The sequence below is a fragment of the Colias eurytheme genome, chromosome 29 (assembly GCF_061535395.1).
Source record: "Colias eurytheme isolate Ceu_HAF_F1 chromosome 29, ilColEury1 Martin Lab GWU primary, whole genome shotgun sequence".
In the NCBI taxonomy this organism is placed as follows: domain Eukaryota; kingdom Metazoa; phylum Arthropoda; class Insecta; order Lepidoptera; family Pieridae; genus Colias; species Colias eurytheme.
The window spans coordinates 4,287,156-4,307,565 of NC_143008.1; the positions used below are offsets into that span (position 1 = coordinate 4,287,156).

The 20,410-nt window shown below is 35.9% G+C and overlaps 2 protein-coding genes across 6 annotated transcripts in view; both read right to left on the bottom strand.

Moving 5' to 3' along the window:
* LOC149896202 (uncharacterized) overlaps positions 1 to 20,410 on the bottom strand; it is a 79,065-nt gene that overhangs the window by 2,328 nt on the left and 56,327 nt on the right. The window contains exon 6 of one of the 5 annotated variants that reach the window (XM_090117945.1): positions 4,659 to 5,279. The exons of 1 other annotated variant lie outside the window; for it this stretch is intronic. In XM_090117945.1, the coding sequence (XP_089974071.1) occupies positions 4,714 to 5,279 (566 nt within the window). In that variant the 3' untranslated portion in view covers positions 4,659 to 4,713. Of the gene's footprint in view, positions 1 to 4,658; positions 5,280 to 12,030; positions 13,795 to 15,198; positions 16,427 to 18,599; positions 19,415 to 20,410 lie in introns of those variants that run through there. 3 more of the 5 variants (XM_090117938.1, XM_090117947.1, XM_090117946.1) reach the window with 3 other exon arrangements.
* LOC149896203 (zinc finger Y-chromosomal protein 1-like) lies at positions 6,091 to 8,459 on the bottom strand. The gene has a single exon (XM_090117957.1). The coding sequence runs from the start codon at positions 8,116 to 8,118 to the stop codon at positions 7,342 to 7,344; it is 777 nt and encodes a 258-aa protein (XP_089974083.1). The 5' UTR covers positions 8,119 to 8,459; the 3' UTR covers positions 6,091 to 7,341.

Below are 20,410 nucleotides of genomic sequence, written 5' to 3' on the forward strand. Positions count from 1 at the left end.
GGGGGAATGTCCGTGTGTGCTTCACACGCCGCTCAGCGAGGTCGAGCTCGCCGGCAGTGTGCCGGTGAGCGCCCGTCAGCCAGCGGCGAGGAAGCGGTCGTGCCCTGTTATTTTGGATCGCGGGGTCTTCCACGCAGGCCTTCACAGGCCTCGGGGTAACTGTTCGGGGCGACGGCCCCTTTCAGTGGTAGCAACGCCGCCTGCAACTACAGGCGGGGCACTGGGTGGGACCTAATGGTCCGAGGTGTCGTGTCCGGGAGGTGTCCTGCTGCAGTGCGATCGAGCCCGCGTGTTATCGCGGGCGATCTGCTAGCTGCTGCAGGGAGGAATGTCCGTGGGTGAAGCCACCCGCCACTTAGCGAGGTCGAGCCCGCCGGCAAGGTGCCGGGGGGCGCCCATCAGCCAGCGGCGAGGAAGCGGTCGTGTCCTAGGAGACTAGGTCACGTGGTAGGCCTCTTATGTCCGGCGGTCTCCGATGGTATGGCGCGATGCCCTGCAAATGCTGGGATCGCGCTCCGTCGGCGCGTGTTATTTTGCATATTGGAGAAAATTATATCATTATACAACAAAAAACTTTGCTAGCGCGATTCAATTCTTCTCAATAGCGTGTAGTAGCGACATCTATTTTCACTGACCGAAGCTACTTGATACTCGACATAGCATTTTTCTCTGAGATGATTTTTATTTTTCTTTAAATAAGAGTGTTCTTAAATGTATATCCAGGTGCGCGTCCGCGAGTTCTACATCGCGATGCAGCGTTGCCCTTACATCCACGAGATGAAGGAGCGGCTGCTTGGCGCGCCAACAGACGGGGTTGAACGCGAACGCGACCAGAGAGAGCAGAGCGAGTCGCCGCCGCGCGCCGCCGCCCATAGACCCGCAGGTCGGCACCATCGTCAAAGTGAAGATCATCCATCGTCATTCACTGTTTATTCTATTTTTTAATTTCAAAGTTCTGTGCTATCTGTGTCATGAATTTAATCACAGAATTTAATACATGGTTCAAAGCGAAAAGGAATAATTAATTTAAAAATAAAATTGTATGCATTAATCAATCGATAATCAAAATAAAAAAAAACGAAGTGTGATTTTATTAAAAAAAAATGTTTTGGTATTGCTTAATTTTGGCCCAACATCTATACTTCTATAATAATATTATAAAGAGGAAAGGTTTGTAATTATGTATGTATACGTATGTATATACGTTTTCACGCATAAACTAGGTACTGGACCGATTTCAAAAATTCTTTCACCATTAGAAAGCTGCATCTTCACTGAGCAACATAGGCTATATTGCATTTTGAAAAAAAAAATAGAGATCCTTACCAAAAATGCAATAATGTAACCCAAGGTGTAAAAAATTCCTCAATAAAACTTCTGTCTATTGAAGATAGAACAAAAAAATGTTCTACGGTATTATAGAATGGATCAATATCTACAAGAAAGTCCGCGATACCATATATGTCCATCTTCAGTAGTTATGTTACTACAACAACTTTTTTACGTTTTCAAAGTAAATAGAAGTGCCGACAGTAATCAAACCATGTTATCCATACACATATATTAATCCTTATCCCATTAAATGATGTTTTATTATAGACTGTTCCAATACCAGCAAAATACTTTTTAAATGAAAAAAATTGGATATTCCATTCAAAAGATATAACGAATTTTTAAAAGTGTCAATCTACAGAAAATAGTAGGTATACTGTTCAATACAATGAGCAGGCCGTAGTGCGGGACGGGGTAAAGGTGATTTTCATGTGATTAAAAATTAAACCTATAGTCCGTAATAGTAGACTTTTCACTGTCACGATATCGCTATCGCTATGCGGGTAAAACCGCAGGGCATTGCTAGTAAATAATAATTGTAAAATTTTTGAAAAATAACTAAGTATAAATACTACAGCTAAGTATCTTAATAGATACTAAAGTCCGGTCGCGGAGCAGGACTACTAATGTATAGAACAAACTCTTCAGCTTTATAATATTAGTTTATATACGAATCTATACTAATATTTTGGTTGTCTGAACACGCTAATCTCAGGAACTGGTCCGATTTGAAAAATTCTTTTGGTGTTAAATAGCCACTTTACCCAGGAAGGCTATAAATAATTACGCTAAGACCAACAGGAGCGGTGCCACACGGGTGAAAACGCGAAGCGCAGCTAGTATACATAATATGTATAAACATTCCACTTGAATCCATACTAATATTATAAATGCGAAAGTAACTCTGTCTGTCTGTCTGTTACTCAATCACGCCTAAACTACTGAACCAATTTGCATGAAATTTGGTATGGAGATATTTTGATACCCGAGAAAGGACATAGGCTACCTTTTATTGCGAAATATGTACCAGGGGCGAAGCCGGGGCGGACCTCTAGTATAAAATAAAAACATATAACAAATAAAATAAATAAATAAAAATCTTTATTAACCAAAATATTAAAACATTACATCGTTAATGTGATACTGCTATCACATTAACGATGTAATGGAGGATGTAATGTAGGATTAGTTTACAAGGTTGCTTGTACAGTGATATCCAAACTAGGCTATTTGCCTGTATCTTGGGTATCAGAAACGGAGTACAGTCACTTTATTACGACGAATTATACAGTACATCAATATAATTCTGTTTAATAGTATTATAATTAATAATAATGAATGTATTTGATACTAGAACTTAAAACATTTTCATACATAATATGGTGTGTGATAGCTATAGTGAATATGAATTTTATAAGAATTTTTTACGTACTCGGTACTCAGCGCATGCAAAACTATAACCTACTTTGAGCTTAGTATAACAACAGTGGGACACCCTGTATAATGTACCTATATTGTATGAATAGTTTAATTTTATAACATAATTATTTGTATTATTTTATAATTAAAAGCATTCCTCGAGAACCACGATAAAAATATTGTTTAGCTCATATAGCACAAGCTTTGTTTAGTCTGCCGCTAGATGGCGTTATAATAAATGTAAGAATTTTTCAATTATTGTCATTATTTTTTGTATCATAACTATCATAACATGGTCTTCAGAACTACTCACAGTAAATAAGAATGGAAGTATTTTGAGATTTAAATAAAGAAATTAAAATCTAGTGAGAAATTTTAATTTTTATTAAAATTGGTAAAAGTGAAACCATATGAAATTCAATGCAGTATTTTTTTAGTTTATGGCAAACAGGCATACACACAGACATATGTAGGTACATGAAGTTTTTTTTATTAGTCTAGGTCTGATTCTGAGACTTATCTACAAAGTACGATGAAAAAAAAAATTATTTAGTTCGCCTAAACTGCAAAATGGTTCAGACTTTTTCATGATATGTCTACATTAGATAGAACTTAGATAGAATGTCTATTTATTATTATTAAAGCTTACCACCTAAAGATTGATTCAAAAGTAAAGAAAATAAAACACAGAGTAAATTTAAACCTTTTTATTTGTAACAAATATTAAAACTATAAAAAAGCAACATAAACATATTTTCACAATGTCGTATAAGAGGCAAATTAAAATTAAAGAAGAAACCTTTGTTTTTCATTATAAATTGTTTTATAGATGTCGCAGGCAAATACTCGAACGAAAATATAATATCTTATATATAAAATTCTCGTGTCACAATGTTAGTCTGCATACTCCTCCGAAACGGGTGGACCGATTCTCATGAAATTTTCTGTGCATATCGGGTAAGTCTGAGAATCGGCCAACATCTATTTTTCATATGTACCACGGGCGAAGCCGGGGCGGACCACTAGTTAAACAATATAATATGTCAACGCCCAAACTGACCATAATATCATGTTTGCATACACATTACATAATATATTACATGTTATTTTTATTACATTTCATAAAAAAACAGTAATTTTTACAATCGTTGTCTGTTTGTCTATTTCTTATCTAATCACTGGAACTGCTCCACCGATTTTGTCGGGACTTTCACTGATAGATATCTGATGTTATAAGGAGTAACTTAGGCTATTTTTTATACTGATATTTCATATTACTACACGAATTGTCAAGACCATTATAATGTGATACATCCTCAAGATCTATCTACCTATCCTACTAGGTAATATTATAAATGCGAAAGTGTGTGAGGATTTATGTATGTGTAGGTATGTATGTATGTTTGTTACTCTTTCACGCAAACACTAATGAACCGATTACAATGAAATTTAGCACACATATAGAGGGTAACTTGGATTAACACATAGGTTTTATACCGGAAATCCCACAGGAACGAGAAATTTGCGGGTTTTTCTTTAAAAACGCGAGCGGAAAGCTACCTAGTAACATAACATCCTTAATATTATAAAGCTGAAGAGTTTGTTTGTTTGTTTGAACGCGTTAATCTCAGGAACTACTGGTCCGATTTGAAAAATTCTTTCGGTGTTAGATAGCCCATTTATCGAGGAAGGTATATATGCTATATCATCACCCTAAGAGCGTATACGCACTATGCGGGTAGCCGCATTGCGGGTAGCCGTCCGGCTGACCGCAAGCACAATTATGTACGCAACCGCAGACCGCACAGTGCGCATAGAAATGAATATTACGTACATAATTGTGCTTGCGGTCAGCCGGACGGCTACCCGCAATGCGGCTACCCGCATAGTGCGTATACGCTCTAAGACCAACAGGAGCGGAGCATTGCGGGTGAAACCGCAGGGATCAGCTAGTAGTTAATACTACATTGCTTCCAAATGCCGCTTCGTCATATGATACTTCAAGCTCGACTGTTGCACGAACGACTCCCCACAAATCCTACAAACATGATTCCTAACATCCAAATGCATATGCACATGCGTCTTCAGATTCTTCTTCCACCTAAACGATTTCTCACAATAACTACACTTATACGGCCTTAGCGGTGTGTGTTTTATCGTGTGCCTCATCAATAACGAGTTTGAAGCAAATTTCATATCACATATAGTACATGTGAACCGTTTTTCGCCCATGTGATATGCCTTTTGATGCCTCAATACTTGGTTGGGAAATGCAAACTTTTTCCCACACGCGCCGCAAGATGGCGCTGGCAGTCCGTGAGCTATTTCCATGTGAAATGGACGGTTTTGCGTCGGAACCTTCTCGTTGCAAAGATGGCAACTGCGCAGTTTCGGCCGCATTTTTAAGTGCACGAATTTATAGTGCTGGGAGAAGTGATCACGCTTTTTGAAATTACGGCCGCAGTCGACGCACTGCCATACTATTATACCGTCTTCCTCTTTGCGTAGGACTTTCACTGTACGCCAGCCTGGAAGAGAAATTTGATTCTATATATGGTTAATATTTATAATTATAATATAAGTGTTATTACTTATTGTGAGTAAAAATGTGTCTTACTTTCGGTGATTTATTTACTGCACTTTTAGCACACAAAATTAAGAAATGACGAAAGACCTTATTCCTGTTTATTAATAATATTGTTTTAGGTAATGAATAATGATATTATGCTTCTATTATAGGCAGTGGACATAGAGACCCAAGGAACACTTATTTTTAAATATTACTTAGTTATGTAAAATACGAAAATAAAATTATTTAAACAAAAATATCTGTAGGGTTTTTTTTCCTTATAGTTTTAAAAATCGTATTATTATTATATATATATGAATATTCGGTGCAAATATGTTTTTTATAATATACCTACTAGCTTTCAGCCCGCAGCTTCGCTCGCGTGGTAAAAGAAAATAAACAGTAATTGCTATCACATTTTGAATATAGCGCCACCTGCCGGAATTTTATAATTTTAAGACTCACATTATCAGTAAAGCTTGTTTATTTGTTTGAATGCGCTAATCTCAGGTCCGATTTTAAAAATTCTGTCGGTGTTAGATAGCCCATTTATCGAGAAAGGAGATTAGTTAGGATTTTATGGACAGCTACTTTTACGATTCGTCCAAAGATGGATGACAAAATCGTGAAATTTAAACGATTTAATAAAATTTCCCACAAAAAAGCGACCATTTCATGAACTACATAATAGCATTTTATGAAGTGAGAAAACTTACAACTACAAAGGAAAAAAATACAAAATATTTCCAATGAAAACTTTATTCATCTACTTGGATACAAATTAAAACAAACAACTTAAATTTTTTTACAAATTAAATTTTTACCATATGCATACAGTTAAAGGTTACTTTTTACATTAATTTAAAAACTAGGTATAGCTCTAAGTATCCTATGTGTTAATCCAAACTATAATGAGTACCAAATTTCATATAATACTAGCGGTCCGCCCCGGCTTCGCCCGTGGTACATATGAAAAATAGATGTTGGCCGATTCTCAGACTTACCCGATATGCACAGAAAATTTCATGAGAATCGGTCCACCCGTTTCGGAGGAGTATGCAGACTAACATTGTGACACGAGAATTTTATATATAAGAGATATCCGATTAGTTAGTGACATGAAAGAGTACATGAATCCATCCTCACAAACATTCACGATGCCTTTTTTTTCTTGCCGGTTCTTCTTCAAAGATACTGCTCCCGAATCAGTGGTAAATGTTAAAACTGTTATGACGATTCAAGTGCTTCTAGAAGAAGTCTAATTGAATTAATAAAATATGTTTGTGTTTGAATTTATACATGAATCCCTCCTCACAAATTTTCACGTTAATAACATCAGTAGGATAGGATGTAAAGGCCACTGGGATAGGAAGGCGTTGAAGACAGGATGGGATAAGGAATAGAATATAAAGGAAAGAAAGATATATTTATTTATCACTAGCTTTACGCCCGCGGCTACGCCCACGTTTTCAAACGAAAACCAGCATAGTTCCCGTTCCCGTGGGATTTCCGGGATAAAACCTATTCTGTGTTAATCCAAGTTACCCTCTATATTATGTGTGCTAAATCGATTCAGTAGAATTTGCGTGAAAGAGTAACAAACATACGCACACACACACACACATCCTCACAAACTTTCGCATTTATAATAGGTATTAGCACAGACTAATAATAATATACTAACGGTATTAGTAAGATAAGATTTAACAGTGTCACAATAATTCCCTTATTTTGGTTTGGTTTTATTTCCTTTTATTGTTATGGTTGCCTAATAAAAAGACAGCATTTTGTTATTTTTTGGACACATTTATATATGTAATGTATTTTTAATTTTTGTTAACGCCTAGAATATTATTTTCGTTCAAGAAGGATAAGATGGATAGTAAGGAGGAGAGGATGAAAATTATAATAGGATAGGATGGGATAGGACATTCATCTTCTATAATACCGTGGATACAACGTATAATCGAAGAGGATAGGATAGGACATCACATCGTTTTGTTATTACATATTAAGTATTATCAGTTATCGGACTGACTGTCTTGTTTGCGTTTAAGCGGCCCAGAGTAATCCGAGTGTCGGCTTTTCATATGATATTTCAGACTAGTCTTTTGCACGAACGCCTCCTCGCAAACCGGGCACACATAGTTCCGTATATTTAAGTGCATCTTCACGTGCGTTCTCAGGTTACTTCTCGACCTGTAGCTCTTGCCGCAAATCTCACAGGGGTATGGTCTTTTGTCCGTGTGTGTTAGGCTGTGCTGTTGAAGTTTGTTTTGCGTGGCGAATTCCAAACCGCATTCAGGGCACTTGTGGTCCTTTTCGAACATGTGGTAGATTCGTATGTGCCGTTCGACTTGGAAGGGGTAGGAGAATTTCTTGCCACACGCACCACAAGTCGGCGCTTTTAGCCCGTGTGTTTCCATATGCATAGCTCGCTTGTTTTGAGGCACTCTCACATCACAGAGATTACAACCGAACACTTTTGGTCGTTTCTTTAGGTGCACATAGTTCCTGTGCTGTGTGTAATGCGCTCGTTTCTGGAACTCCTTGCTGCACGTGTTACATTTGTACGATACTTTTTTGTTCTCGATTACGATTGTAAGGTTGGGGTCGTATTTCTCGCCCCTTCTGGGCCTGTGTTTCATTTCTTGTCTCATTGTTTGAACGGATGGCGCTGTTTCTTTTCGTTGCGCGCCATCGTCGCCTAAAAGCAGAAAAATAAAAATGAATCTCTCTTGTGTCCGGCTGTGTTTTTTGATAGCTTTAATCATCCTGTTATAATCTAGTCTAGTCATAGTAGTATAATAAACGTGAAAGTTTGTAAGTATGATTGGATGGATGTACGTAACACTTTCACGTTAAATTTAGGTAAATGAAAAGAATTTTTGTTAACTTTACAGGAATATACTTAGCTCATGTGTTATTCTGATGTGGTATACATCAGAATAACACATGAGCTATATAAATACTTAATTTCGTCCGCAAGTGAAACCGCGCGGCAAAGTTATAAAGTATAAAGCTGAATAGTTTGTTTGTAGGAGAGCTCAAGATTTACTAAACCGATTTCAAAAATTATATACCTAAATCAATTCTTGTACGCGGACTATAAGTTACAGCTAGTCCTACTTCCTATTTATATTAACCTTTTGAACGCCAATGACATCTATAGATGTCATGCGCAATCGTGCCCTGTGCGCCAACGACACCTATACATGCCAAGAAACAGATCATAGATCACAGAACAGTAAAGTAGATAGAAGTGTGATGTGGGCGTGGCCCACGTGTCACTTGTAAGGTAAGATCACCTAACTTGTTCTCAGTTGTGCGCAGAAAAATATTCGAGTCGGTTGTCAGCTGTCAAACCTTTTTTCCGTATTTATTCATTAATTAGGACGTGTTGTTCGGTATTAGAGTGCAAAAATGATAGCAGACGAAATAATATCAGCAATGGAGGCATTTCATACCATCGGTAAGTCTTATTTTTATTTATTTTACATATAATATTTTATGTTATATCTTCGCTTGTAATTTGTCAAAATTGTATACAAATATCTAGTCAAAATGAACCTTAATCCGTAAGAAATTAGTACTATTATAGATTGAACAGCAAACAAGAATTTCTGGAATATTATTGCAATAAACAAACGAATGTCGCTTTAGTGATGCTTGTGGCGCATATTGACAGTATCGATACTTTAGAAAAGACAAACATTATAAATATTAAATTTTATTTTATTTTTCCTTAGCTTTCATTTGTCCAATTTATTTACAGATTTCCCAAAGAGGCTAATTTAAAAGAGAAATGGATAAATGCAACGTGACGAGTTAACTGAATGCCGAACAGCACTAAGCAGTCTAACAAAGGCCACCGATACAGCAAACCTACGGCACTTCCAAGATTTAAAATAATGCATATTTTCTGTTTGTATTTTGTAAATATAGATTAATACTATTCTATCCCGTTTTTTATTTAATAATTATAATATAAAAAGACGTACTTAGTAGTAATAAACATACTCCAAAATGTGACACATTATACTATACTCGTATAATAGAAAGAAAAAAAAATACACAAAAAATATTTATTTGTGAATTATCGATATCTCGATATCGATAACAAGGCTGACATCCCTCAGGGCATAGCATCAGATAAATATCAAGTTAATGTCATTAATGTTGAGTGACACAAATTTCAACCTTATCTCTATGTGTTGAGGTTCAAAGTTATATCTATTGAAAACTAACGCCCTCTGTTGTGGAGTAGCTGAATGTTTTTCGAATTTGGAATTTCTGTGCAATGAGAAACAAAACAGCTAATATACCTAGAGATGTTATACTAAAATAAACCGTAACATGGTGCGTTAGGGTACATATTGAAATGCTGAATTTATAACCTAAGTCAGTTTTTACTCAAATTAAGCAGTCCAATCAAAGGCATAGTTTACTTGTAGTGTACTGTATAACTATCGGTTTAAATGTGTGGGTTTGGCGACACTGGTTTTCATACTAATTATGACATTAAAGCACTTCTATTTGTTTTTATTGTTCTGTGTCATAGATAAATACAAAATAAACATATTAAACCTTTACTTTTCCGTGTTTTATTTATACAGTTTATGAACTGAATCCCCAGTTATTACATAATTGTACACAGTAAACAAAATTGCCAAGTAGTTATTCAAATATTTGATGACAAAAATTAACTTAATTAATGGCTAAAAAAGCATGTTCTCTCGCGCCAATGACATGTTTACGTGCCTACTAGTGATGTAGTGTAATATTCAAGTAACTTCATTAAAATTTCAGCGAAATTACTCTAATTCGCTTAATTTTTGTAATAACTACAAAAAAAATATATAAGCTTAGTCACTGAGAAAAAAGGTAAATACTACATTCTTTGGTATAATACCATATTGTCTATATTGTGGATATTGTTGATTTGAATATTTTCCTTTTCGCCAATCATGCGCATCCCTAGCACAGTATCGATATGCAATCCCTTCTGCGCCATTGACATGAATAGATGTCGGACTGGTGACGTCGTAAGCGCGTGCCGTGTTGTTAAGTGCGGAAAGTTGTAAAAATATTTTATCGAGTATTGCCGAGAGTGTGAGTGCCTTTATTAGAATATTCTTATGATACAAATTGTCGCTATGTCATATCAAAATATGGTAACCTACATATAATTAGTATTTGTAATAACTCAAGTATTAAACTAAATGATTGGAAAATAAATATGTAGTTTTAGAGCTATTACGCACTGTCGACAAGTCGACTGTGTGACTTACTATAGTTTAAATAGGGGCTTGCGCACTGTCGTCGGAGTAAGTCCAGTCGCCGGCGACTGGTCGACAGTGCGTAATAGCTCATAATGCAATTCCCTTTATTTAAAGGTAATAGTTGTTTTGACATTTACAAATAAACACTCCACAATAATACCTATAGTTCATATAAACTTAATAAATAAACTCGATAAGTTATAATAATATACAGCTACACATCCCTAATCAGAAGCGAGAGATTATAAAAAAAAGGATGGTTGCCCGCGCCATTGGCATGTATACATGCCAATGGGGCGTAACTGATAGAGAATAGTGCTGTAACTTGCTGCAATTTTATATGTATTTTTGTATCTCAAAAGGTTGATTTTTTTTGTTGATAGTTGCTATTTAATGTGGTCTTAAGTTTTTACAGTAGGAGATGAGGTTAAATAAATATTATTTTTGTGTTATAAGCTGTTTATTCAAATATTCAGACGTGAATTATTATGTTTATCGATAACATTTTGGAATCCCTACTATTTTCAAGGTTATCTCATTGAATTTGTGGCTTGGCGTGGAGGGCACGGCGATGCGTTTTTGCTCTGGCGGTCAAAAGGTTAAAAATGCAAAATGTGAGGATGGATGTTTATGTGAATCCCGCAAATACTACATACTAAACCGATTACAATGAATTTTGGTATTTCGTTGCTACAGCTGTAGATCCAGAATAAGACATAGGCTAGGTACTTTTTATTCCTGAAATCCCACAGCAACGGGAACTATTCTATGTGGTTTTTCTTTGTAAACGTGGGCGAAGCCGCGGGCGGAAATCTAGTTTTTATTATAAATTTTATTAACATCATCGTCAGGTATCTGTAGGTACATAAAGATTAGACATTGAATTTGCGCCAACGCGTACTCGTTCAACATTCCTTACAATCAGGGTTGCCTGGAAGAGATTGCTCTTGAGCAATAAGGCCGCCTTTTGGTGCATATGTGCCCGTGTGTTATTATTGTATAAAATTACCTACCGGAATTTTACAATTTTAAGACTTTCACAATATAGTAAAGCTTGTTTATTTGTTTGAACGCGCTAATCTCAGGAACTACCTACTGGTCCGATTTGAAAAATTCTTTCGGTGTTAGATACCCCATTTATCGAGGAGGGTTAGAAGCTTAGATCTTCACGCTAAGACCAACATGAGCAATGCGGTTAAAACCGCGGGGCGCAGTTAGTTCATAATATTAGTTAGGATTTAATGGACACCTATTTATAAGATTGGTTCAAATGTGGATATCAATTCGTGAAATTAAGACGATTTAATAATCTTCTTACATAAAATTGCCAAAATCACAAAAAGCGACCATTTCATGAACTACTACTAGCATAATTTACAACTAGTTAGTTGTAATTTTTTTTTTAACAAAAGAAAAAAAAACACAAAATATTTCAAAATTAAAACTTTATTCATCTACTTGAATACATAAATTTTTAACACTGCGAATAACATACGGAATCCGATACCTAAAGGTTTCTTTTTACATTAATTTAAAAACTAGGTATAGCTCTAAGTATCCTATGTGTTAATCCAAACTATAATGTACCAAATTTCATATAATATATCCGATTAGTTAGTGACATGAAAGAGTACATGAATCCATCCTCACAAACATTCACGATGCCTTTTTTTTCTTGCCGGTTCTTCAAAGATACTGCTCCCGAATCAGTGGTAAATGTTAAAACTGTTATGACGATTCAAGTGCTTCTAGAAGAAGTCTAATTGAATTAATAAAATATGTTTGTGTTTGAATTTATACATGAATCCCTCCTCACAAATTTTCACGTTAATAACATCAGTAGGATAGGATGTAAAGGCCACTGGGATAGGAAGGCGTAAGAACACAGAATGGGATAAGGAATATAATAAAATGGAAAGAAAGATATATTTATTTATCACTAGCGGTCCGCCCCGGCTTCGCCCGTGGTACATAATTACGTTTTCTCTACATAAAAACCATCCTCGTACTTCAAGGAATATAATAAAAAAAGAATTATCGAAATCGGTTCAGCCGTTCTCGAGTTATGCGCTTACCAACACATTTTGCGATTCATTTTTATATATAAAAGAATAATATGTATCTGTTCATATAAGTATGTTAATGTTTGCTTTGTATGTGCTATTTTTAGTATATTTTGAATATTTAACAGTGTCACAATAATTCCCTCATTTTGGTTTGGTTTTATTTTCTTTTATTGTTATGGTTGCCTCATGCCTGGTAAGTATGTCTGCCTAGCGAAAAGGCACCCTTTCGCTATTTTTTTTAGTACCTACACCTTTACGTAATGTTTTTTGTTACGTGAAGAATTTCCATTCATCCAAGAAGGATAGGATGAAAAGTAAGGAGGAGAGTATAAAAAGTATAGTAGGATAGGATAGGAAATTCATCTTCTATGGTATAATACCGTGGATCCAACGTATGATATAAGAAGATAGGACATCACATCGTTTTGTTATTATTATTATCAGTTATCCGACTGACTGTCTTGTTTGCGTTGAAGCGGCCCAGAGTAATACGAGTGTCGGCTTTTCATATGATATTTCAGACTCGTCTGTTGCACGAACGCCTCCTCGCAAACCGGGCACACATGGTTCCGTATATTTAAGTGCATCTTCATGTGCGTTCTCAGGTTACTTCTCGACCTGTAGCTCTTGCCGCAAATCTCACAGGGGTATGGTCTTTTGTCTGTGTGTGTTAGGCTGTGCTGTTGAAGTTTGTTTTGCGTGGCGAATTCCAAACCGCATTCAGGGCACTTGTGGTCCTTTTCGAACATGTGGTAGATTCGTATGTGCCGTTCGACTAGGAAGGGGAAGGAGAATTTCTTGCCACACGCACCACAAGTCGGCGCTTTTAGCCCGTGTGTTTCCATATGCATAGCTCGCTTGTTGTGAGGCACTCTCACATCACAGAGATTACAACCGAACACTTTTGGTCGTTTCTTTAGGTGCACATAGTTCCTGTGCTGTGTGTAATGCCCTCGTTTCTGGAACTCCTTGCTGCACGTGTTGCATTTGTACGATACTTTTTTGTTCTCGATTACGATTGTAAGGTTGGGGTCGTATTTCTCGCCCCTTCTGGGCCTGTGTTTCATTTCTTGTCTCATTGTTTGAACGGATGGCGCTGTTTCTTTTCGTTGCGCGCCATCGTCGCCTAAAAGCAGAAAAATAAAAATGAATCTCTCTTGTGTCCGGCTGTGTTTTTTGATAGCTTTAAAGCTTCACGCGTCCTACGTACATTATTTGCTCGTAACTAAATCAGTATTTTATAGTAGGACGCGTGAGAGGTCATCCTGTTATTATCTAGTCTAGTCATAGTAGTATAATAAACGTGAAAGTTTGTAAGTATGATTGGATGGATGTAGGTACGTAACACTTTCACGTTAAATTTAGGTACTTTATTTATTTATTTATTTATTTATTTAGAATTATTTACTTACTTTAATGAAAAGAATTTTTGTTAACTTTACAGGAATATAGCTCATGTGTTATTCTGATGTATACCACATCAGAATACTTAATTTCGTCCGCAAGTGAAACCGCGCGGCAAAGTTATAAAGTATAAAGCTGAATAGTTTGTTTGTTACAAGGAGAGCTCAAGATTTACTAAACCGATTTCAAAAATTATATACCTAAATCAATTCTTGTACGCGGACTATAAGTTACAGCTAGTCCTACTTCCTATTTATATTAAAAATGCAAAATGTGAGGATGGATGTTTATGTGAATCCCGCAAATACTACATACTAAACCGATTACAATGAATTTTGGTATTTCGTTGCTAAAGCTGAAGACCCAGAATAAGACATAGGCTAGGTACTTTTTATTCCTGAAATCCCACAGCAACGGGAACTATTCTATGTGGTTTTTCTTTGTAAACGTGGGCGAAGCCGCGGGCGGAAATCTAGTTTTTATTATAAATCTACGACCAATTTTATTAACATCATCGTCAGGTATCTGTAGGTACATAAAGATTAGACATTGAATTTGCGCCAACGCGTACTCGTTCAACATTCCTTACAATCAGGGTTGCCTGGAAGAGATTGCTCTTGAGCAATAAGGCCGCCTTTTGGTGCATATGTGCCCGTGTGTTATTATTGAATAAAATTATTATAGTCTTAAGTTTGTTTGCCCTGGTATGTATGTACAATAACGCATAAATAAATAAATTGTACCTACAAGTGAATTTTGTGTTTCATTTAAAAAATCTAACCTATAAAAAGTAGTCCCATAAAGAGATACCAATATGAAGTATGAAGTATCACTACACGGTATGAAGCAAAAATGAAGTCCCGTGTCACCGAGTGGGGTAAGGGGCAGATGCATTATGCATACATCTGTTTCACTGATCGATTTTATTTAGGGACATGTAGGTGATCAGCCTTCTGTGTCCTGTCAGACCGAGACATTTATTTTCTTCGTCTCCACCGGGAATCGAACCCAGGACCCCTCGGTTCTACGCTCACACGTACCAAGGAGGCGATCGGTATGAAGTAGTCGCTTAAAATAATTAAGTGTGACATATATTCGTCGTACGGATGTGAAAGAAATAACAGAATTATAATGGTTCGTAAGTATATAATTTATCTAAATATCAATATCAACATCGAACGTGGTAACTCAAGGAGTAGATGCTTCTTCGAAAAAAACAAAAAATCTTCATATTACACTATTGCACAATTGCTTATATTTTACAATAGAAAAATCTGATACTCTTTTTTATCTATCAATTATCATATGTCTATCTATGTGTCTAAATACCTAACTTTAAAAAGAAGATTATCTATATATAAAGTCTAAACTAATATTATTAAGAGCAAGAATTTTCTTTATTATTTTTTATTTGACCTAACTATATACAAAAAAATATTTTTTGTTTCTTTCTTTCACACGGCCACGGAGCGATTTTATGGTACTATTGTGTCTGGAGACTTTCTTACTTATGGCTAATTTTGCAATCCTTGGTTAAAAATTATTCGTCAAATAACGTATAAAACTACTATTTCAAAATGTATTCTTATTGCCCGCAATTGACAGTTTACAGGTGACATTTTAATATTATCGTGTAATACTTTATTGGACGGATAATTTTTAACCAGGGATTGAAAAATCGGCCTTTAGTAAAACATCTCATTCTCATGGTAAGATCTATTCCGATACGCATTTGAAACACTCCGTAAATAAATTCCAATAGATGGCGCTATATTAAAAATGTTAAGCCTGGGCACGCTAGTAGGCTAAATTTCTATCTCGGTTTGATCAAACGCTACAAAAACACATCCAACACCTTATAAACTATCGTTTCTTTTGATTCAGATGTCCTGCAACATGACGCCTTAAATGTTTCTTCCACTTGAAGGCCTCTTCGCAGAAATCGCATTTAAACGGCCTCTCTGTCGTGTGCTTTATAATATGCTGCTGCAAATTCGGCTTAGTCCCGAAGCTCATCTTACAAATCTGACAGACGTAGTTCTTCTCTCCCATGTGGAAGGTTTTCTGATGTCGCACGACTTGAAACGGGAATGCGAACTTCTTTCCACACGCGCCGCAAGATGGCGCCGGTATACCGTGCGCGGTTTCCATGTGATGCGCGCGCAAATGTGCCCCAACTTTTTCTGGGCAATAGTAACAACCGTACAACTTCGGCCTCTGTTTCAGGTGCACATGCCTGTAGTGTTGCTTTATCGAGTCGCGTCGCTTGTACGTTCTCGAGCACAGTTTGCACGTGTACGTGTGCGTACCGTCTGTCTCTTGGTGTACGTCGCAATATTGTTCGCACAATCCGCCTAGAACAAAAGAGCTTCGTCACTTCGTTTCTTGGTTGGCGGACACTTAAGATTATCTTCTATCTTCGAATTTAAAGATTTCTTTTTTAGAAGGTTGTTTATAGCACTGCTTACCTACACTACACTTAACAACACTGAACAGTTACGAATATTATTTATCACTAGCGGTCCGCCCCGGCTTCGCCCGTGGTACGTATTTCGCAATAAAAGTAACCTATGTTCTTTCTCAGGGTCTAAAGATTGTCTGTGCCAAATTTCATCAAAATCGGTCCAGTAGTTTATGCGTGAAAACCACACATACATACATACAAACCTTTCCTCTTTATAATATTAGTATAGAAGTATAGATAGAGAAGCGAAAACGAAGTACCCATTAATTAAAATAATTTATTGAAATGCGAATCATTTGAACATAATAAATTATCTAAAAATAATACTTTGTTACAAGAACATAAGCATCAAAATCGTCTGTATAAACATTTTAAGAGCCTTCTTATTCATGCTTATATTAATAGATCATTCGATGTGTTTTATATTAGTTAATTTAAACATAGCACTGAATATACTTACGTCATTTTATCTTCCTAACTAAACAAAATATATGTATAACCGGCGAAGCCGGGGCTGACAGCAAATATAAATTAATTGTTATTCCTACGTTTTATATTCGCTACGGCTATCCTATTTTAAATATATTAAATTATTAAATTGAGATAAAGAGATCGTTCACTATATTTACACTTAATAAATCGTCATTTATAAAAAAAAAATACGTTTCTCCTTATTTTATTAAAGTTGATAAATAAGCTGTTTCACTGATGATTTTTTATAGAAAAATATTATATTAAATCGAATGCTATAAAACTAAATATTAAAAAGTGGTATCACTGATTAATTTTACTTATATTATAAACTACTAGCTTTCCGCCTGCGGCTTCGCCCGCGTTTTCAAAAAAAAAACCCGCATAGTTCCCGTTCCCGTGGGATTTCCGGGATAAAACCTAGCCTATGTCACTCAGAAATGATGTAGCTTTCCAACAGTGAAAGAATTTTTCAAATCTGCCAAGTAGTTTCGGAGCCTATTCAATTCATACAAACAAACAAACAAACAAAAAATCAAACCTTTCCTCTTTATAATATTTGTATAGAAAAAGAATTATCGAAATCGGTTCAGCCGTTCTCGAGTTATGCGCTTACCAACACATTTTGCGATTCATTTTTATATATCTAATATATATTATAAAGGCGAAAGTTTGTAAGGATGTATGGATGTATGGATGTATGGATGTTTGTTACTCTTTCACGTAAAAACTACTGAACCGATTACAATGAAATTTAGCACACATATAGAGGGTAACTTGGATTAACACATAGGATAGTTTTTATCCCGGAAATCCCACGGGAACGGGAACTATGCGGGTTTTCCTTTGCAAACGCGGGCGAAGCCGCGGGCGGAAATCTAGTAAGATTATAAAGGCGAAAGTTTGTATGGATATATGGATGTTTGTTACTCTTTCACGTAAAAACTACTGAACCGATTACAATGAAATTAAGCACACATATAAAGCCTAGAGGGTAACTTGGATTAACACATAGGATAGGTTTTATCCCGGAAATCCCACGGGAACGGGAACTATGCGGGTTTTCCTTTGAAAATGCGGGCGAAGCCGCGGGCGGAAATCTAGTATATTATATACTAGCTTTCCGCGCGTCGCTTTGTCCGCGTTTTCAAAGAAATACCCGCAAAGTTCCCGTTCCCGTGGAATTTCCGGGATAAAACCTATCCTATGTGTTAATCCAAGTTACCCTCTATATGTGTGCTAAATTCCATTGTAATCGGTTCAGTAGTATTTGCGTGAAAGAGTAACAAACATACACACCTACACATACACATACATCCATCCTCACAAACTTTCGCATTTATAATTTTAGTAGGATAGGATGCGAAAGTTTGTCAGAATGGATGGATGTTTGTTGGTCTTCCACGCAAATACTTATTAACCGATTACAATGAAATTTGGTATATCGATAGCTGCTGACCCAGAATAAGACATATAGGCTACTTTTTTATCACGGAACGGGAACTATGCGGGTTTTTCTTTGTAAATGCGCGCGAAGCCTTACTTGTATGTGTGATAAACTTAGTTCTAAAATAATCATATAAGCATACATTTGATAAATAAGGTATTATAGGTAATTGTAGTTTTAATTGAGTGTGCGTATTTAATGTAAGTTAAGTAAGAACAAAGGAGTAAGTAAGTTTAAGAACTTTTTGTATTTATATCAGCGCCATCTGTAGGTGTTATTAGATCATTAATAACCAATATTTTTTTTCAATAAAAGATCGCATTACATGAATTATAAATATTTTTCGTGTGTAAATGACACTGATTCACTTAAAAATATGTATAAATAAGAATATGATAATTTAATATGATAATTAATAACATAATTTGTCCAAGAAAATACAAAAGGTTTATACACATCACTAGTTCTGAACTTTATGCTTCGTCATATGCCTCGACCACTGTTTCCGCCATTTAAAACACTCCCCACAGTATTCACACTTATTCAATTTCTCCTCTGAATGTTTCACTTTATGCTGATACAGATTAACTTTAGACCCGAACTTCATATTACAAATGGGACAGGTTATATTCTTCTCTCCCATATGGTAGGTCTTTTGATGGTGTATCACTTGGAACGGGTAGGAGAATTTCTTCCCGCACGCATTACATGTAGGAGCAGGTACACCATGCTTTGTTTCCATATGTTGAGCTCTTAAATGTGCCCTGACTTTCTCATTGCAGAAATGGCATCCTGTCATTTTGGAGCCGATTTTGAGATGCACCCATTTATAGTGCTGGTTGAAGAGGCTCTTTTTCCCGAATAGTTTCGCGCAATCTTTGCATTTATATTTTTGCTGGCCGTTCTCTTCTATCTGGGTATAGTTCGGTTCCTCGATCGTATGGCGTTGGTTACCATCGCCTAGAACAAAAGAGGCTCGTTCATTTCATTTTTTCATTCTGTCCTTTTATTGGATCAAGAGTGGCCGATCTAAGTTTTTCTATTTGTAGAGACAGTACCAAGTTCGATGTTTCAAATATTTCTTAATGGCTCTTTTATTTATTAATAGTACAGAAAACATATTTTACACATATATCTAACATTATTTCGCTATGTGAAACCTTATAACGTAAAAACTGAGTTATAATAAATATTTTATCCTGTCTGTGGTAGAGAAGATATTGAAGACCATCAATTTTTAAAAACATTGTCATTCATGGTAGATAATAAATATGAGTAAATAAAGATATAGATCACATCCCATTTTTGAAGTAAACGAAATGAAAATAAAAATTATTTAATATGCTTTGCTTTTATTTTATTACATTGCTACTTAATTAAGGTACAATAGTGTAATTATTTCACTAATGAAACCTACCTAAGTACCTATATAATATGTGTAAGCACACTATCTTCCTTCACTTCCTTGTCCTACCAATGTTATAAAATTATTCAATCCTACTTAATATTACAAATGCGAAAGTTTGTGAGGATGGATCGATATCAGTCCCTGCATCACATATGATACAAATTGATACTTCACAATACGTCCTTGCATCATATGTGATGCAAGGAGGCGTACAGATTGTACGCTGTTTATTGGCGAGGACGTCTGAGTTAGGGAATGTGTATTAGTCTTTCACGGGTAAACCACTGAACGGATATAAGTAAGACTTGGCAATGACGAGGTACATATTATTTTATGATCAAGTGTCAGTAATCACAACTTTTTGGCTTATAGGTATGATTATATCCATACTAATATTATAAATGCGAAAGTAACTCTGTCTGTCTGTCTGTTACTCAATCACGCCTTAACTACTGAACCAATTGGCATGAAATTTGGTATAGAGGCTCTTTTTTATCATATCATAGGTATGGATTTTAAACACATCATAAATAGAATTTATCCTTGTC

Coding starts and splice junctions, on each gene's coding strand:
- LOC149896203 (XM_090117957.1), bottom strand. CDS start 8,118: ATGACTAGACTAGATTATAACAGGATGATTAAAGCTATCAAAAAACAC.